Here is a 20,177-nt window from a genome sequence, read left to right on the forward strand (position 1 = left end):
ACAAAATTAAATGAGTGAAATGTAATTTGTTCCAATGTGAAAAATTGATTATTGACTTGGATGTACAATATTTGCACTTACTTATTTTATTAGTGCACGTCAACAAAATATATTTATAGTAATTTTCTCTATTAATGTATAGGATTTTGTGCATTTCAATTGTTTTTTAAAGTGTTCTGCTTGTTTACTTGTTTCTCTGTTTCGATTCGTATCACTGCGAACGCCATCATACTTCTACACGATTCTATGCGGGCGCTGCGGTACTACACCGCCACCTGGTGGTCACACCTGGGAACAGCTCCTGCTCGGTGTTCATGTCTGGTGAAGATGGCGACCGGAGTCCTTCAGAGAGTTAGCAGCAGCTTGGGTCAGGGCAGGGCCCGCTCTGCCGGACACCTGGTCGTCTGGAGCAGGTCGGCTAGTAATCAGTGTGCATGTTTCTCCTGTTTAGGCTTTAATTCAGAACATGTTAGATTTTTAATAAGAGATGTCTGCATTGGCTATGATGAGCGTGGGCAAGCTAGCCCTTGTATGTGCTAGCCAGTGTCCAGTAGCCTCCAGCATTAACTAAACTACTGGAAACCCATCACCTTTGACAGGGTTACTCTACGATTCGCAAGGGTTACTTTACGTATGTTTGATGCTGAGAGTGAAAGGTGGGGTTTTTTTGTTCTTACGTTGGGGAACTTGTCAAATGCTCAAGGTCAATTTGGTACTTTATTGCAAAATGTCACTATCTGCCCAGGTCTGAGGTGTGTGAAAACAGAGACACACTCAGATCACGAGTATCGCATGTTCTTCATGATTACTGCGTGTGTCCTACATTCACCAGAGGGTCTGACATGCCATTACTTTGTTTATCATCGATAATAAGTGAGCTAGTCTTTTAAGGTAGAGCATCAAGATTAGGCAGCTGCTCCTGAAAGACACTGGTCAGTAGGTGTTTTATGTCTGTTTCCAGGGGGGTTGCAACGTCAAACAGCAAAAAGAGAGAAGACAGCTGGTTCAAATCACTGTTTGTGAGGAAAGTTGATCCCAGAAAAGATGCACATTCAAACCTACTTACCAAAAATGAGGAGAGTAACCTGTACAAAATTCAGTGTAAGTTTATTTTACAAGATTTGCACTCATGAATTATCTCTCCTAAAATCATGTATTAAGTACACATCTTTTTTTTCCAGTCCATAATGTCAAGCCAGAGTGCCTGGATGCATACAACAAACTCTGGTAAGTGTTATTTAACATAATTGCCCAAAACATGCCGAATGTTGTTAACCTGTAGTTCTGCTGAGGTGCTGCCAGCAGTAGTGGAAATGTGAGACTGGAGTGTTGTGCCATTAGAATTCACAGCAGTCTATTCCTGTGAGCTGACTGACACTCGGGCGTGACTTCTACAGACTTCACTCATACCAAAGATGTCTGGATGTTCTTGCAGTTTGAGGGGTTAATTGGGGTTCCGTTATGTTAGACTAGACAAATATGACGTTCTAAAACTATAGTCATCCGTGAATGAAGTGTAAGTTATTATTAATGAGTGGAACTGTCTCCTTCGTCACAGTGAAGATGTTTTGCCCTCCATCCATGCTGATAAGTACTACCCCTGTGAGCTGGTGGGCACTTGGAATACCTGGTATGGAGAACAAGACCAGGCTGGTAGGATTACAAACGTCAACACACAGCTTTATGCGGTCTAGCGAGTCCATAATCTGCAGTCTCGCAAATCTGCAAGCATTTACTCTCTATTGACGGACACACTCGTGTACCAGTAACCAGCAATATGTTTTAAGTTGCAGCACACACATTTTATCCAGTTGACTTGTATACCTGATGTTAACTTTTAATGCAGATTCGTTAGTGATTACTCCGTCATTGTCTTGTCCAGATTTTCTGTAAAAATGTCAGTCAAGACAACAATTTTAAGAATTTATAAGACTGACATCTTTGTGTTTAAAGTGACATTGCACTGCTTTCTTCTGTAGTTCATCTGTGGCGTTACAGAGGAGGTTACCCAGCTCTGACAGAGGTGATGAACAAGCTAAGGCAGAATAAGGTAAACGCCCTTCACATTCATCTTGTAGGGATCGCCCTTATTTAATTCCTTTAACTACAGTGTCAGTAAAGCTATTGATTCACGTCCATCCTCTGGTAGGAGTTCACAGAGTACAGGAAGGAGAGGGGGAAGATGCTGTTGTCTCGCAGGAACCAGCTTCTGCTGGAGTTCAGTTTTTGGAACGAGCCGGTCCCCAGAGAGGGTCCAAACATCTATGAGCTCAGGTCCTACCAGCTCAGGGTGAGTACTAAAGCAGCTGTTTATCTTTGTTACATGCAGCTCTACAGGTGTTGGCTGTTAGCAGCTGCGAGACCTGTGCTGAAGATAGATCTGGGCCGATGTGAAAAGTTTCACACTCCTTTGGTATTAATCTAAACACTGATTCGGACTGATGTATCAGACGTCACCACTAGGTGTCACATATCACACAGCAGTGGAGTGGAGGAGGGTCCTCGTGAACAACTGCCACTCTTCTGTCATTTGCATAACTGCTGACATTTAAGTGACTTACTGGATAAACTTTTGCAACTTTCCAGGCAGGACAGTCATCAGAACGTCAGTGCAAGCTTCTTTTCTGTCCTTGTGGCTTCCAGCAGTGAGGCAGAGGAACATTAATCTGACACAGACATGAGGAAGCAGCTTTTGAAAGATACTGTGTTGCTTCAAAAGTCCTGCGTGTTCTCTCTCTTTCAGCTCTCGCCATTGCGGCTTCACACCTAGTAAGCCTGCGTGATGTAATTTGAAAATATGTCCTGAACCGAAAGTGATCCATACTTCCTCTTCCTCACCTTGAAGAGGGCCAGGGCTGGGTCATATGACCAAAGTTCAACCATTCTTTTGTCAGTTCAAACCAAGTCAACCCAGGTTGATTTCAGGTCATGAAAAATTCAGGACTTGGGTCACAACCCCGTACTGAAATGTAACGTTTAGCCCACATGCTGGACATGATGAGGATTTGCTCATCATAATTAGCTAACGTGATCTAGTTCACTCCTCAAATGAGAAGAAGAAGAAAAAACAAACACTCCAAATTGCAAATCATGGACTACGTACCCAACGCGTGCACTGTTGTTCAGTTTACCTTTGTATCAAAACAGAAGTTGGATGGCCGGCTGTCCTGCTCGGTGTATCATCATCACGTCTTCCTGAGAGCGCCCTTGCTTGATGGAGAACGTCTCTCTTCCCCATTATGGTTGTAGTCACATGCATGATTCTGTAACCTCTGAATAATCTCCACCCTCTCAGAACGGAGGATGTGTAGTGACCTTGTGTGCTCGGCATATTGGTTGATCGCCAACCACCTTCGTGCTTTCTGACTGTGGAGCTTCATGTACAGTGAAGCCCTGCAGCCGCCACATTTGTGCACTCAAAGGTTTCTGAGCCAAAGTCATTGAGAACATTCAGATGAGGTTTCGCAACGAGCACCGAAATGGTTACTTGTCATTGGAAAAAAAAACCTATCAGTGGGTTTTTCTGGACTTTGGATGACATTATCTATCTATAAACATGAGTTTTACCTTGATAACAAGTAAAAAGTATAAATCAGTCTTTGTCATGCCTCAGACTCGCTGGGCCAGCTCCTGCAGATTAATCTGACAAACAAAACTCTCTTATTCCCTGTGAGAGAAGATGAATTCAGGGTATTACATCTCCCAGCTAAGATTAAGTCTTAGCAGCGCGTTTGTTTGTTTTAATCACCAGCGAATGATTGAAGAAGGCTTAGGACATAGTTGTTGTTATTACAGCTCATCTTTGCAGTAAGAAAAAACACCAGCGCTACGAGTCTGCAATTTATTTACAACATTTTCTCTAGAAAGGAGAGGGAAGGGTGTTTGGATATCATCTTGTTTGGAAAAAGCACCGAATGATGTTTCATTGCAATAAGTAATCTTGTTTTCTCTCCTGCAGCCAGGAACCATGATCGAGTGGGGTAATTACTGGTAAGGAAGCATGAATTCAAACTGTGATCACAGCGCACACGAGCCATGTCCCATCACGCCTCCATTAATTAATTAGTCCGCAGAGAGGAACTATTTTGAAGCGCTATTTAACATGCGCTCAAGCCAGGATTCAAATTCAACTGTGGTTTCACCACAAATAATTCAGGATAATAATGAACCTGGAGAGATCGGCTCCTCTGGCTGACAACACAGATCAGTCGTGGACATGTTGACTTTCTGCACACTCCCATTGGTGTGTTTTGTTGTACTCGTTCAACCAGTTTTTTTTTCCCCCCGTTTTATCTTTTTATTTTACCCGGTTACATATAAACACGTTCTGCAATCACAGCTGCGTTTTACCTCGCTGTTGGTAGTTTCCAAAGTTTCACCTCGCTCTCAACTGTTGCTCCCTCTGTCACACTTCGAGTTATCAAAGTAGTCATGATTCATGCATTGTGCAGTTTCTATATATGGAAATGGGACTCAAATTTCATGTAACTTCTCATCATTTCGCTCCCTCCTATGTGTGAGTTAAATATTTGTCGCTGAGTGACGGATCGTTCCAAGACCAGAACACGTATTCTCAGAACTAGTTCTTTTCTCCAGTTGTGTGTGTACCAGTGGTTGTTCTAATGAAGCAAGTCAGCAGTACATTGTCTGAAATTTAAGACTCAACCCCAAAAACTGATGTGTTGAGGCTTCTCTTCAATACTGAACGTTTAGTTTGGGATAGAAGTGGGTATTACCACGTGCAGTAATGTCTCGTAACTTGTTGCAACAATTTTGGGGGTTTTATCATTTGTTACGCAGAAAATTATTGAAAATTTGATCAATAGAAACAGTGGAAGATCTTTCTAAACTACTGCATTGAGTCACAAAAACCCTGAGGAACACCATAGAAAAAAAACCTGTCGCATTTGAAATCAGTGTCAGTTGAGGGTTCTTTGTAGACCACAGCTGTAAGGTACCTTTGAAAATACTTTAAAGGTAATTGAATTTGACTTAAGAAGACGTAGGAATCCCGCAGGGGCTGAAACCCCTCCTCAGCTACAGCAACAACATGCTTTTACGAAACAAGAGAGCAGTTGAACAGTGAATGAATATTTTTCAAGTCAAGTTATTAGGATTTGAAAAGGTGCGTGTTTGCTTTGGGGCGATTTAATGGATGTAAAACATTCCACTCCCACCAGCCTACTTGTGTCTCATGTAACTGGCCAGTAATGAAAGTAATAAAATTAACAATGTTGAGTATTGAATCAAAAAATGGTCTGGAGTAAATAAGATGTTGGCATTCCTCTTTGCACACGCGCCAGATCTTTGTTCATGGCATAAATCAGAGAACTGGATCACATGATTAGAGGATGAATATCATCCCGTTATTTTCAGTATCAAACAGCTCATTTCAGCAGGATATGTCACCATGGTAACTAAACCAGTTCGGCAAAATCACTGCAGAGCAGGTGAAGATTAGTCAAAGCTGGGTTTATGAAATAAGTTGATAACCACCTTTGTGACACCTTTCACCGGGACTGTTTGTTTGGGCGCATCATGTCAGCTACCTCATAGCTGTCCTTGAACTTGCTCGGTGATGCAGGCATTGTGACCGGCGTGGTTCTTGTCTGCAGGGCCAGGGCCATCGGATACCGCCAGCACAACAGAGAAGCTGTGGGAGGATTCTTCTCTCAGATTGGCAACCTCTACATGGTTCATCACCTCTGGGGTAAAATCACACTCTAACTTCCTGCTGAAATTGAATTTAATTATTTAATTATTCATTATTCATTTTACTGACTTGTTCTCGCTCTTAGTGTTTGTGAGAATGTTGGTTTGGTGTATTTGCTGATATGATTTAGGTATTCAAAGCTGCTCTAATTGTTTCAACAGTGAACCAGGGCAGTTACTTGTCTTCAGATCTGTCAAAATGAATGCAATCATTAGTTGAGTGTGGTTTGTTGGTTGCAGCCTACAAAGACCTTCAGTCCAGAGAAGACACGAGGAACGGTGCGTGGCAGGAGGAAGGCTGGCATGAGGTGGTGTATTATACAGGTGAGCAAAAATAAGAAGCAAACCTGTGAAACATTGGACTTCTTTCCCACGTTTTCCTCTTGTGTAACAGGAAATTGAAATTCTTAGTCCCTTTCAAACTTTCTTGCTGAAATCTATATGAAAAGACTTTGACCTGTGTGAAGAAAGACAATCGTTTCTGAAACTTCTTTTGCTTGCACCTTTCTACAGTTCCTCTGATTCAACATATGGATTCCAGAATTATGATCCCTACAAAAGCTTCACCGCTGCAGTGAAAAGAAACTCCTCGATAACCTGAAATTCAAATGCCTCCCTTTTACTTCTATTGAATTTTAAATCCTGCCAGAGCGTCAGTATCAAGATTTGACCCTTCAGTTCTGCCAAAACAATGTCCCATCTCTTTCCTGGTCTTTGCATTATTTGAGAACGTCACCTGGACAGCTCCATGAAAACTACAAACAGCTTTCAAGGACATTTTTCTTTTGTCAGATTTGGAAGAGAGGCAAGTAAATTCGACCGACTTTAACATTGTAATGGTCCTATTAAGTCCAGTGCCACATTCACACTCCATAGAGAGCGCCTCTCTACGTTTAGGTTGAACCAAAGTTACTTGAAAATAAAGGAGCAGCTGTGTAGATACTGCTCACTGTGCAATGAGTGGCTGTTTATTTAATATACATTTGGAATAGTATGGGTTTGTTGTTTTTTTTGAGAAATAGCACTTTGTGAGCTATGCCACCGCTGAGCGAACTGAGAAACTCTAATCATGAGAACTGTACTTCTGTTACAAAGTGTACAAGGTGGTGGAAAATGTTAACCTCAATTTGATGTATTTGAGGTGGATTATAAATCAATATTCTTTTTTCCTTTCATTTGCTCAATGTGAATGGTTTTTGGTTTTCCTATCATGGTAATGTTTCTTGTTGCTGTGATTGTATCTTTGTTCTTGTGAAGACAGCATGCCTGGTTTTAAAAACTGTTTTTAAATCCTCTTTTTGTTGGACATAAACCTCTATGATCACTCTAAAACCACATGTTATTTGGGCAGTTATGCTGCTGCGTATTGTTATATGAAATTTTATTGTCAAAGGAAGCATGTTTATCTTGTCTTTGTTTCGAGAGGGAAGGACAAGAACTCAGATTAAAGCAATTCAAGCGACATTTTTGACAACGTGTTTAATTCTGATGTTCTTTTCAGGACTCAGTTACATGACGTTTCAATTGCTCATTGCACGTGCCATTATATGCCGGCGTTGTATTAGCGTACCTAAAATCTGACGCTGTAAGTGCAAAAACACTCAAATCTAACTTTCACATGACTGTTTTTCTTAAATTTCTTCTAATATAAAAATCATAACGGGAACACCCCCCTTGAAGATAAAATTGGTCTCACTATTGTAAACATTTTGATTAATTATAAAAATCTATTGACAACAAGGGAAATGTGCACTGGAAAAAAAAAATCAGGGGGCACACCCGTTGGGTGCAAATATAAAATTAGTAACAGTGCTCTTGTGGCATCTTTAGATCTTCTCCAGTTCCTTCAGCAGCTCTCCAAAACTTGTGACGTACCACAGAGACATCTCTTTAACCTGCGGCCTGATGACGTTGCCACCAAATCCGATAAATGCACTCTGGAAGGGGAAAGAAATGCACCAATCATGTTTCATCCATCAAGTGTGAATGTGTAAACCAGTGTGACAGAAGTACCACTTACAGCAGGAGGGCAGGCCTCTAGATCGGTGGCGCCGTCTCCAATCATCACCACAGTCTTGAAGCCATATTGTTCCTTCAGCATGCTGATGACCTTTCCTTTTCCGCCACTCTCGGCTGTGGGCTGACTCTCATCGAAGCCAGCGTACTCTCCTGAATCACAAGAGACAGCTGCTTTGGAGAATGTGGCAGCAGAACAAAGATTTTATTCAAGAAAAGTCACACTAACTAACCGTTGAAGTAGAACTTGAGTCTGTTGGCGAAGACGTGATGTAGAGGAATGTTGAGCTGAGTGGCCACGTGTTCAACGATGCAGCGGAAGCCACCGGAGATGAGGAACACCTTTATATTGCGCTGGTGGAGGCGATCCACAAGCTCCCTGGATAGACACAAGGCCATTAACAAAACAACTTTGATGCATGAATGTTGTGTCACAGAAATCACGCTGCTAACAGGAAGAGAAGTTCGGTAGGCAGAGCGGTTTTCACCATATTGAATGGATCTTTGTGAACATTTAATGGCTTCTTCCTCTAACCATGCTACATCCCAGGAGCTGTACATATAAGGGAAATTTCACCATGGCCCACTGCAGTTGTCAAATTGTAGAATATTTGATAAAGGCTACTTGTGTGATGAAATGACATAATGGTTAAAAATTCCCTGCCCATCAGATTCAGCAGACAAAGCGTGTTGTTTGATACAGATTCATGTAAAAGCAGATCATTATCACTTGCAGATTTTTTGCAGTCAAGGAAAATGACAATGTACAATTGTCCACTAACATCACAAATCATAAACAATTACAATATCAGTCGAAGAAAAAGCAAATTTGATTTTTTTCAAAATAATATTTAGTTTTAAAGGTGATCCCTAAGAAAATATTGATAAACCCAATCTCGTGTGTGTAGCATCCACCTGAAATAAAGTCAAAATAGTCACAAAAAAGCTGAAAAAAATAAAACTTCACTTTAAATGTGTTCCACTGCACTTATGAACTACATTAAAAAGCCCATTTTATGCTTCTAGACATGCATTTCACCGCTGGAGCATAATCCCAAACACAGTACTTTGGTGTCTTCTTGAAGGCTTATTTATAGAATCTTCAGATCCAACAATGCTGCCTTTAGGAGTCAAGTATGTTCAACAGTAAGTGACTTGTCAGACCGGTTTCTCAGATTTACACACGTTTGATGGACAGACACACTGACAGCCTTTAAGAAGAGGAGTGAATCTGGAGTAACTGAGGCACCAGGTTTTGCTTTGTATGGAATGACTAATGCACATGAAGAGTCAAACTTCTGGTCTACCTGATCCCTGGAGTCAGCTGCGGTGGGTGATCTGTGATCAGTTTGTTCACTTGTTCTCTGGAGCATCTAATGATGGAGAGTCGATCAGTCAGGGCTGTTTTGAATGTCACCGAGCCACCCATAGCTTTACGAGTCCTGAAATACACAAATAAAAAAGTGTAAAAATTTTTTTTTTAAAAAAAAGGACACTCCTCTTGAACATTACCCCAGCAAATCTTTTGGCTACCAGTAAGTGCACACATACATTTCAGTGACTGCATCCCCAACACCACAGAATTTGGCAAGTTCATCAATGCCCTCTTCTTTGATGACTGTGCTGTCCACATCGAAACACACCGCGTCTGCTCTTCGGAAGAGCTCCTTAGTCTGTGACAGTGTGGTCATGGTGCTGAGAAAATCAGAATTCACATGAGAGAGACACACACACACGAAATAAGAAAAAGAGAAAAAGCTGAAATGGCATTTCAAGGGCGCTCTGATAGCACTGATTTCAGGAGAATCCTAATGAGACAAGAGTGGCAACATTCGGAAGTCATCTGAGCGTAAATCTAATAGTTGTTTTGCAGGGCCCCGAGCCAGTTACGACCAGCAGCTGCAGTAACTCTTTGTCTAACTAAGCCTTGAATGCAGTGGATGTCTTATAACCAGTGAAGCATCAAATACTTCCATTGACTCAAATATCCATGTTTACGTTTCTGCATCGACAGGACTCAACTTGAATAAACACGTGACCCGGCTCGGTCATGTGTGTCAAAATAGTGTTATATAAAGCAGCCAGCCTAAACAAAACATACGAGAAGCCTTAGTGGACATCATCTACGGGAGTTGCGTCACCCCAGGACATACACACACACTCACTCATTATCGAGACCCTGTAGCAGGGAGCCGGCAGGCAGAAGACACACTTAGGAGCGACATAACTTGGTCATAACTCTAGCTTCTACTTATCTGGTGTCACACGCTGAACAAGATGATAATGCAAAAAAAAAAAAAAAGAGACTTTAAATGCATCTGTTGAAGAGGGTTGTAAGCTGTCATATTTGCTAGTTATTAACGCTATTCGCACTGACTTACGCTGCCCTGCGTGCGGAAAGACTCCGCCTGCAGGACCAGGTTCCCAGGTTAGAAAACGGTTTTAGAAGACGCGGGTTATCCGCTCGTACTTACTGATGAGGGCAGCGTTGGTAAGGCACTTGCAGCAGCTTCAGCTTCAGCTTCAGCATTAGCAAAACATTAACTGGCTCAGCGAAGAAGAAGAGCGGGTGCCGGACCAATCAGAACGAAGCCGGCGAGAGACCGCCCCCTTACACTTCCCTGACGTCATCAACATTTTCTCATCTTGACACATTTCTGATAAAGCTGTTCTTATTGCACAAAATGTATTGCCGGAAACTTCCACAGTCGCATAATCAACCCCCCCCCCCCTCTTACTCACATCCGGAAGAACATGTTCGCGCTGTGTAGTGGCTCATTTCTCTACTTACAGAGATGGATGGATCTGGCCAGGAGCCACGATGATGCTGCCAATGAAAACTGTATATATTCCCAATAATGCAGTATTTGAAAATGGCCCCTTTGTCTATTCAAATGTTTTTTTTCCGAAACTTAGAAACACGGTGTATGTGTGTGCATTTTATATTTAATGCTCATGATTTTCTGGCTGAGGAACACTTCCATATTAACTGAAGTCACTTAAGTTATAAGATTTCCCAAAACGATCAAACAGAACGAAATTATCATTTAACCTCCAGGCTAAATCCCAACAAAAAGGTGTTCATTTCAGTCTTCCTGCAATCGATTTGTTTTTGTTATTATTTATTTATTCATCCTTATTTCTTTTCTATTTGCCGTCATTTGTGGCGTACTTCATTTTTTTCATATTTACCCATTTTGGAGCCGTTTTTGTTGTCATTTTTTAAAAAATTATATTATCTGTTTTAAAGCCCATTTAATCTACTTTAGTGACATTTTCAAATCCAGTTGTCCAGACAACCCTCAATGTTGATGCAGTAATAGACGTTTTTACTATACATTCCATCTCAGAGTGCAGCGGTAATACATAAATTGCCTCCACAGACAAGAAGAAGAAGAAGAAGAAGAAGAAGAAGCAGAAGAAGAAGAAGAAGATGAAGAAGCCGCCACAGTGGATGCCAGCTACCTGATTGGTTTAGGGTGAAGATTGGCGTATACACCAGCCAATCAGACAACACTGTACTTGTCCGACTACTTACCGACCCTCCCTTTATCACCACCAACTCCGGTGGAACAGCAGAATTTACGAACAATCGTGAACAGAAAATGCAGCTCCATACTATTATGATTTGTCTGAAAGGAACGCACCTAAAAACCGTGAGTTTCAGTTTCTGGTGGATGTAAATTCATAATCCAACTAGGAGACGTCGGTTTGCCTTTGAACACGTGCTAGCTTTTAGCCTGAGAGCATGTCGTGCGACACATGCAGAGGCGGTGTTGGAATCCTTCTTAAGTTAGCTTCTACTTTATTAAATACTTCTCTAATGTTTTTACTAGATTTTTTTTCTAATGTTTATTTTCACCGTCTAGTTTATGTTGCAGTCCAAGCAAGGCATCGACATTTAAGATGAATTCAAGCTACAGTCTGAATTCGCTCAGTTTATGCTAGCTAGTATGCTCACACTTAAACGACTGTTGCTCTTGTCCCAACAGCATCAGACGACTCTTCAGATGGACTGGCCTTCAACATGCTAACAGCGGAGGATTCCTCTTCAGCCCTTCATGTGGCAAAGGGGCTATAGAAAAAAAAAACTGACGTCATCGTGCCAACTCTTCAAGTCGGCACATGAAATGGTAACTATTTAATTATCACAACATGCATTTGGATGCATGGCCGAATTCTGTCTTACTCTTTAAGTAGTAAGTACAGTCAGACACCATGCTAAATTAGTTTTCACATACTGACTTAAACAGGAAAGCAGCTTTTATCACCCAGCTCATTCTTATGTCAGAGTGAATACAGTAACCTGCTTATGTAATTGGAATGACAAATAATATTTAACCATTAAAGAAATATGATGGCGGGATATGTTGGCTCGCACAGGATTCTCTCTGGCAAAGTTTAAATGTCATCACATTTTAAGAACGTGAGAACCCATAAAACCGTAAATCTTTGATTTAACTAAACTGTTACATAACCTTTTTTATGTTCTTATTTATTCCAGGAAATGAAGGGTGCCTATTCATGGAGATCCTGACCTGAAAAGACTAAGGATGGTAATATTTGCACACACAATAACATCGTTAGATCAGCTCTGCACTCCCAGTGAGGCATGGCAGAATTCTGTTCCACCTCACCTGTGGTAGAGACAGTCAGACACCATGCAAGAGTCTTGTCTCATTTCTGTTTAGTGACTGGCGTGTTGCCCTCAACCTCACTCCACCTGTACAGGAATGAGTACAGTTCTACACACTAAAGCTGAAAACTGCTCTGCAATAATCCTGATGCTTCTGGTTTAATATTGCCTGCTACATGTTTCAGGGGGACCAGTGGTCAATGTGTAGCAGGTATTTGGGAAAGCTATCCAATGGAAGAATGACTTTCACATGCGGTAAGAGCAAGACAATGAAATATCAGGATTATTGGTGCACTTTGTTTTGGTAAACCTGGTGTTTTTCACTTTTGTCTGCAGAGGAGAGATGGAAAGCAGTGCAACAAATAGCAGTTTTCCATGAGGACTTGAAAGATGGTGTGAATATTAAGAGTGCAGCTTTCTCCTCCTAATAAACTTTGGATGCTGTTGACAATCAGTCTTTTTCTTTGGAGTTTTTTTTTTTTTATTAAGATTGAAGAAGCTTCCACAAACAAACAAATACAGTTTAGACAGTACAATTTCAATCATCTAATACATTTATTACACAAATAAGGCTCTAATGCAAATTTGTAATAAATAAATCCATGACAATCAATTCAATCGTGCTTTCACGACCTTCCCATGAAGCTTTTTGTCAGTTCAGTATATCGCATCCCTCTCAGTGATTAAACAGCCACACAGTACATCCAAGTATTTTCAAGTATGCAGGCTGACCGTTCTTGTTACAGTGTGTGTGTGTGTGTGTGTGTGCACTTTGGATGTTTAGTCAACACTTTACCGTTCAAAAGAAATAAGAACCTCCAGGGTGTTATAACTGATAGAAAAAACTGTAACATGGATCATGTGAGCATTATTAAGCTTTAAGTATCTTTGCATTTCAAGCAAGTGAAACACATGACATCACACTTGACTACTTATAAATAACTTAAAAGTTCCAATTCACTAAAAGATACAAGGGGACACAAGTGCCCATCTTGCACATGGGAGCAGTACTGTTTTCTTGATAACATGAGGTGGCTACTGGCTCAGTTTGTGGTGCAGAGGCATACAAAAACTGAACTTCTATCTTACACCAGTAAATTTACTCTAAGTAAAGGTAAAATGTGTCAGTGGTATTGCTGTTCAGGTCTGGTTTACCACAATGCAGTTCCTGAGGTAAAACATAAGAGACCAAATTCAACTTTTCAAAGGAAACAAGTTCTCCACCTTGAAGAAAAACTTACATCCACATTGTCAGACAGAAGTCGGTTAAGAGTTACCAGATGTGTTGGATGGGTTCATCCGCCTCCGCAGCTATCGACAGCAGGATAGCCTTGGGAGTGTTCTCGAAAAGTGCTGCTCTGTTCTGAGTTTGGCCCTTCTTGACCCAGTGGCCGTAAATCTTGAACGCACATGCGTCGATGAGCTTGCGAATGGGTTTAACAGCGTACGGGTCGCTCTTGATCACGTCCTTGGTGACAGGCTTGGCTCTGCGGTAGTTGCAGTATATTCGCATTGTTGCGAGCACAGTCATGCAGATGACCTGATGGACAGAGTTTAGTCAAGGTCAAATATATTACGATACATTTTGATGTATATATCTTGATTTATTTTTCCCAAATAAACAGATGTTTTTGAGAATGTACGAATATCATGATTTTATGGAGAGTCATGGACGATTCATGGTATTTGAGAGGTAAAAACGTGTCTAAATCCTGGAGTTAATTAATAGGCACCTCATGTGGTAGACATGGTGTACACCAGAAATTTTATGATTGAAACCTCGCCTACCACACAGTCATACAATGAGTTTGTTTTAAATCAAAATAAGACAAAAAATTCCTTAGGTGTTTAGTATATATATTAAATATATATTTAATTTATCTGCATACTACTGATTCTATGCGTAGCCAACTGACTGAGCGGCTAAGCTGAAATGCGCCTGTGCAGCGTCTATAATGTCTTCACTCATGTCTCAACGGACTCTCAGTTATGACATATTGGAGTGATTTCATTCGAAGAAATAAGCTCTGAACTGTTTCCAACAGACTCAAACTGATGTCTGTTTGCTTTTTGTGTATATGTACATTTTTAAATTACAATACATTGGAACGTTGGGAAGAAGTTGTAACATCCATATTGCGTGTATATGTCTGAGGATGGCGATGGTCTCACCTTGAATCGCCTGTACGGACTGAACTGCCTGACTTCGTCTACCTTGTACTGGGAGAAGAAGGGATGGTTGAGAGCATCTTGAACTGTGTAACGCTGAAGAGGATCTACCACCAGCATCCGGGAGATCTGAGTAAACCACAGGCAGAAAAAGTTGTATTGTCTAATTTCAACTTGAACCCACCCAGGGTGAACCCCGCCTCTCGGCCAATGTCAGCTGGAATAGGCTCTGGCCCCTCCGCAACCCTTAATGGATAAGCGGTATAGAAAATGGACGGATGGATGGAATTTCAACTTCACAATACCTTTAACGTTTCACGATTACTTTGTAATTTGATGTATTGGCATTAAAAACATGACCAAAACACAGAAAGTGGCTACAAAACGGCTCACCAAATCTTTAACTGTGTCTGAGCGATCTTCCCATTCTGGAGACGAGAAGTCATATGTCCCTGCCAAGATCATACGCAGCATCAGCATCTGTTTCCTGTGCCAGAAGGGTGGAGAGCCGGCAAGAAGCGTGTACATGATCACTCCTGAGCTCCATCTGCAAGTATAAACCCGAGAAGAATAAAGTTCACAGTCTGTTCACAGGAGCTTTCATATCTGCCACTCATCGGCGACTGACGAGTTGGTGTCAGATCCAATCCAAAATAAAATAAACATAAAAAAATGAATTAAATGTTTAGAGGATGGCAAACAAGCTAATTTCAATGGGTGTACAATACAATCAATAGAGCAATATATTGTGTTTTTTTTTTTTTTACCACACTGTATCGATCTTTGTTCCTGTAGTGTCGACATGCCATCCTAATATGCCATAATAAAATTGTATTGTTATGTTATGTACAGTTATTAGTCAGTATTTTCAACAGGCTTCACTGCTGCCTCTATAGTTCGGTCAAAGCATCTGACTTCTGTCTGTCACGTGCGATGTTTGTCTCTGAGCACGCACATGTCCGCAGCGGTTCCGTATCCTGCGTGTCCTGCGTCCATGGAGCACTCGATGATCTCAGGAGCCAGATAACCAGGAGTCCCACACACTTCTGCATTAGAGATGGTCACAACAAAAGCTTTAACTATTCCAACAGAGCATATGTCTTAGGAAGATGGGGGACTTTTAGGGTTATATTTATTCCACATGCAGAAGATGTTCGTATTTTGTTCAATATTAATGAGTGTAGATAGCTTGCGCAAATTAATTGAATAGCATCATAATGTGAGACTGTGGAAATGCTGTCATTCTGCAATCAATGTCTTGATGGAAGGTTACGCATTGTTGTACTTTCACAGTTGCACAATTTTAAAATTTCTGCTGTCAGTACATTGGGTGGGACATGTGAGTGTCTCTCTAATGCAATGGACCACAAAGATGACCCCTGATTTATTTTGTCCATCACAGCATTTCTATTAGTTAATAACTAACTCTCTGCGCTTAAGAAACTCATAAGCCTTTTAAAACTCCTCCTTTCTCCCAAAAGAAGGAGCTCGCTTGAGGGTGTAGGAAATAAGATCCATCTTTCCCAGGATCTTGTCCTAACTTAGAAAATACCATAATACAAATAATTTTCTTAGAATTTCATCAATCTTCGTACTTGGAAGTTTTGTGAATACGATCCCTAATACCCTCCGAGGAGTCCACGTAAAGGTCAATCTACTCTCAGTAATTGAGAGTACAGCAAATAGATCTGAGTGTCTTGTTGCAGCTTAACCTTTGTAGCCTCATGTTGTGCAACCAGAATCATATTCTCCTCTGCCCGCAAGCAGCTGCTGTACTGGTACTGTAGGTCATAAACAGCAACTTTATTCGGGCAGGTCTTCATGTGAAAAGGCTGAACTAAAACCTCCTTTTTCCATATTTAGATGTTTGTCAACTCAACAACAATAGCTTTGGTAAGTGAATCTAGATGGGTTCATCAACTCAGATTTTAAGAAGGAGCAGAGGGCTAAACTATTTCAGGGTTTTCTAAACGGAGGAAGATCAATTCATCGCGCTAAGCTAACTGGCATTCAGACGGTCTTTGAGGGTCTCAGCTCCCTACTACACACACTGAGGACAGACTCTTGTTGTCTAGCTCTGGGAAGGACGGGAATAAGAGCATTTTCCAAACAGATGGTGTGTTTCTTTAACATATGACCTCTATGCCCCCCCCCCCCCCCCCACCAAAATGCATAGATTCTTGGTTGATTTCAGTTCAAGTTTCCACTGACCTTTTAGCTTCTGTCCTGATTGGAGTTGCACTGCGAAGCCAAAGTCGGTGAGTTTGATGTTCATCTCATCATCTAACAGGATGTTCTCAGGCTTCAGATCCCGGTGGACGATATTCTGTGCATGGAGGAACTGGACCACCTCCAGCAGAGCACGCATGATCATCCTGTAACCAACATACAAATCTGGGGTCTATAAAGAAGTGTGAGCACTGACTGGTTTGTGAGGAACTACAAAGCCTGGAAAAAGGGGATCAATTATGCTTGCTGACCTGGTTTCCTTCTCACTCAGAGTAACTTTCTCTGTGAGGTAGTCAAACAGTTCGCCCCTCTTCATCCTGGTTGACAGAAATGGGTCAACTCAAAGTTCAGAGTATTTGTGAAATGGTTTTATGCACAAATTTATTCTTTTGTGTGTCTATTCTGTTGTGCAGACTCACAGGTCAAAAATTAGGAAGAAGAAGGCGTTGGACTCATAGCAGTCTTTCAGCTGTACTGCAGTGGAGACATTTTAGGAACTTTTAGTGAGACACATAGTTGTGCTCCATGTGAATCAGTAGATATGAAGGACCAGCACTTGCCCCGACAGACCTCTCCGCAGGTCAATGGAACAACAGTTAAATAAAGTTGCTTCAATTCAAAAATGCGCTTACTGATGTTGTCCTGTCCGCAGACTTTCTTGAGGATATCAATCTCCTTCTCTGTCGCCTCTCGGATTTCCTCAATCTCCTGGGGGGTCATTCTGTCCGAGGGAGTGATGTCAATGATCTTCACCGCATATTCCTCAGTTGTTCTCTTGTCAATGCAGCGACGGACCACGCTGCTCACCCCCCTTTAGGAGGACGAGAAGAAGCTGTCTTACCAAAGAGCTTTCTTCAGAATGATGTGTTTGTACAGCTGTTGGTGTGTTTGTGTGCTTTACACAGCGGAATAAAAGTCAGATGAGAAAATAGTTTGTTTTTTAGATGATAGATGTTACCGCTCCAAATGAATCCGATTATTGGACAAGTAACTTTATTCTACAGTTCCTCCCGTTTCCTGTGGATTTTTCACAGTATTGTTTGTGTGGACAGTGTCTCATCCATGTTAATTAATGACTTATTCATGCGCACCACTGGTTTTATATCTGTTCAATCAAACAAATAATTCCCTGCAGACACTGAAACATCAGAGGAAACAAAGCTGAACTTCCCTCCTCCATTTGTGGACCAGACCGAGCCTTATTAAGAATACTAGCACACCGTCCACACATCCGGTGACCTCATGACCTGCATGTACGGGGAAAGGGAGTGAAATTGCGTAACCTGACCACGGAGGCCAACTCTGAACACTAAACCTTTGTCCCAGAAATGCTGAAGTTCGTGAATGCAGCGACACTGTGGCTTATATAACAGCACCACCGTCTGACAGCTGGTGGGGAATGACAATGAGCTGGTCCTGGCACTGCTGGCATTTGTTAGGGATTTCCAGGAAACTACTCACATCCATTTCAACTGTCAGTGAATTAAAATGACGGATTCTGAACTGCAAAAAAAAAAAAAAAAAAGTAAAATAATTTTTTCCAACCACATGGACTAAAAACAGCTTCAGTGGGACTTTTCTGTTCAGTGAATGTGTTCGTGAAAGGATTTCTTTTTATCATGTGATGTGTTTTATGAACATACCGTCCCAGAATCTCCTTGGGTTCATACTTGTCATAGAACTCCTGGGCTCCCACCCAGTCGGGAATTTCCTCCTCTTTGGTCATGATGGAGGGATGCTGGTTCACCACCAAGGCAACACAACTGCTCTCTGATTACAACACACTATTGGCAGAAACAGTTTGTGTCAAATGTTTTTTTTCTTCTTCCTTCTTTTCTTTAGCAACTTTAGTGACAATCAGGGAAGGAAGCAGATTTATGACCCAATCACACACACTTGTAATATATTCAGTCTTGAGGTATCTCCCCATCTATTGGGTGGATTCAGATTGATTTTGCAGGGAAATTCACAGAAATTCATGCCCCTCATACCACAAACCCCGCCATCGTCTTCAGCTCCATCTTACAGTTGACCTTTCAAAGTCTAATAGATGCATCACCTTGAAACTGAAAAGAGCAGACATCCAGACAAGGACCCCCTAAATAATTTGAGTCAACAGCTGACATAGAAGGACCAGCAGGTCACTACCTCTTCTACCCTGTCTGGTTCAAGTCTGATCTGTAATATGAACATTAACACAGGAGGAAAGCACATGGGTTCAGAGCTTCTTAGATCCTTTTCAGATCTCAATTACACCAGGAATTAAATCCGGCGTGAATCAGAAATGTCACTATGTGTAAAATAAAAATGATCTTCTCTTCATGTTTTCCTCCATTAAATGGGGTGGGGACAGGGGGCTATTGAAATCATTTTGCCCCAGGCCCAATACTCACGCACGCAAGCCCTGCGTGTATTTGTGGACCGTGGTGCATATTAAATCTTTTAAATAATTTCCTCCAGGGATAATAAAAGAGTTGGACCTGACCGTGCAGACTGATAGCCCACGACATTCATGCGCAGCTCAGTTCTGACAGGAAACATTAACTAAAATGAAATATACAATAAAAATTTAAGTATCGAAGGGATAGATTTATCACATTGTGATGAAAACATGTCTTCGATTTTTCCTTTAGAAGCGTGTAAGTTAAGACACGTTAACTTCTGTTAACACACCTGCACTTGTGATTTCTGTGCAAAAGTAGCTTCGGTCGATTATCTTCGTACTCCAGAGCGTTCAATTTAAAGCATTAAATATTTTTTTTTATATATCGAGTCTGTTTAGACGCCATTGCAAAATAAAATTTAAAAAAAAACAGTAGCCGTCACTTTCCTGTGCATTCGCAGTAAAATAACCTAGCTCTGTCGCACTTACGATTCTGACAGCAGCCGAACCTTTAAGACTTTCCGCCGCAGTTATGGTGGCAGTATCCCCCCGGTCATTATGCGATCTGTGAGTTAATTACAGTAACGCGAAACAATAGCGGTAGAATCCGCTCGGTCACTCACCGTGTCCGGACCCGGTCAGCCCCGCGCGTGAAGGTTATCCATCATTAAAACTCGTGGAGTCTCACAAGGTGGAAGAGGACGATCAGAACTCCGGAGCTGTCGCGGCTTATCGGTGCCGCTGCCATTACGAATGGAGAGCTCTAATGTCAGATGCCAAAAATAAATGGTTGCTTCTAAAGGAGCAGCACTCTCTGAACGCGTGTCTGCACAAAAAGCAGACCCAACTGATCCCTGAAATATCACCCGGCTGCTCTGCTCTCACCCAGACATTTAGAGTCAAGGCTGGCCTACATTGCGTCTGCACTGGTTCAGTATTTAGTCTGGAACACACAGCAGGTGTGAGGCGACCCTTTTCGATTCCAGTAAAAAAAAAAAAAGTAGTTTGACATTATATTCTTATTTTCATGCA

The 20,177-nt window shown here is 41.5% G+C and overlaps 3 protein-coding genes, 1 long non-coding RNA gene and 2 other non-coding genes across 10 annotated transcripts; 4 read left to right on the forward strand and 2 right to left on the reverse strand.

Moving 5' to 3' along the window:
• The first annotated feature begins 280 nt into the window (after positions 1-280).
• On the forward strand, positions 281-7,176 carry LOC147254237 (protein NipSnap homolog 2-like). Its single transcript, XM_086215836.1, has 10 exons — positions 281-413; positions 962-1,101; positions 1,182-1,227; positions 1,559-1,653; positions 1,980-2,050; positions 2,150-2,290; positions 3,959-3,990; positions 5,616-5,710; positions 5,953-6,036; positions 6,226-7,176. The coding sequence occupies exons 1-10, from the start codon at positions 328-330 to the stop codon at positions 6,288-6,290; spliced, it is 855 nt and encodes a 284-aa protein (XP_086071962.1). The 5' UTR covers positions 281-327; the 3' UTR covers positions 6,291-7,176.
• On the reverse strand, positions 7,174-11,789 carry psph (phosphoserine phosphatase). 3 transcript variants are annotated; one of them, XM_086215838.1, is made up of 6 exons: positions 11,690-11,789; positions 9,280-9,423; positions 9,036-9,170; positions 7,962-8,107; positions 7,733-7,881; positions 7,174-7,649 (listed from the first exon to the last, which is right to left on the reverse strand). In XM_086215838.1, exons 2-6 carry the CDS (start codon positions 9,417-9,419, stop codon positions 7,539-7,541), a joined length of 681 nt encoding a protein of 226 aa, XP_086071964.1. In that variant the 5' UTR covers positions 9,420-9,423; positions 11,690-11,789; the 3' UTR covers positions 7,174-7,538. The 3 variants fall into 3 exon arrangements, with proteins under 3 accessions (XP_086071964.1, XP_086071963.1, XP_086071965.1); XM_086215837.1 differs by lacking the exon at positions 11,690-11,789 and adding an exon at positions 10,203-10,357; XM_086215839.1 differs by lacking the exon at positions 11,690-11,789 and adding an exon at positions 10,110-10,185.
• Positions 11,089-13,114, forward strand: LOC147254239 (uncharacterized). Of its 3 annotated transcripts, XR_015118136.1 has the most exons (5): positions 11,097-11,384; positions 11,721-11,861; positions 12,233-12,284; positions 12,550-12,619; positions 12,701-12,837. It is a non-coding gene; the product is annotated as an uncharacterized LOC147254239 (long non-coding RNA). The 3 variants fall into 3 exon arrangements; XR_015118135.1 differs by having other exon boundaries at positions 11,089-11,384; positions 12,233-12,619; positions 12,701-13,114; XR_015118134.1 differs by lacking the exon at positions 12,701-12,837 and having other exon boundaries at positions 11,157-11,384; positions 12,233-12,694.
• On the forward strand, positions 11,896-12,032 carry LOC147254240 (small nucleolar RNA SNORA15). The gene has a single exon (XR_015118343.1). It is a non-coding gene; the product is annotated as a small nucleolar RNA SNORA15 (small nucleolar RNA).
• Positions 12,339-12,473, forward strand: LOC147254241 (small nucleolar RNA SNORA15). The gene has a single exon (XR_015118344.1). It is a non-coding gene; the product is annotated as a small nucleolar RNA SNORA15 (small nucleolar RNA).
• On the reverse strand, positions 12,742-20,070 carry LOC147254242 (phosphorylase b kinase gamma catalytic chain, skeletal muscle/heart isoform-like). Its single transcript, XM_086215835.1, has 10 exons — positions 19,769-20,070; positions 18,406-18,546; positions 17,395-17,573; positions 17,182-17,236; positions 17,014-17,079; positions 16,745-16,908; positions 15,489-15,579; positions 14,927-15,080; positions 14,537-14,662; positions 12,742-13,904 (listed from the first exon to the last, which is right to left on the reverse strand). Exons 2-10 carry the CDS (start codon positions 18,486-18,488, stop codon positions 13,638-13,640), a joined length of 1,185 nt encoding a protein of 394 aa, XP_086071961.1. The 5' UTR covers positions 18,489-18,546; positions 19,769-20,070; the 3' UTR covers positions 12,742-13,637.
• Positions 20,071-20,177: the final 107 nt, after the last annotated feature.

This window comes from Aulostomus chinensis, chromosome 10 (genome assembly GCF_037954235.1).
Source record: "Aulostomus chinensis isolate RoL2024-O1b breed Wild chromosome 10, RoL_Achi_v1.0, whole genome shotgun sequence".
In the NCBI taxonomy this organism is placed as follows: Eukaryota; Metazoa; Chordata; class Actinopteri; order Syngnathiformes; family Aulostomidae; genus Aulostomus; species Aulostomus chinensis.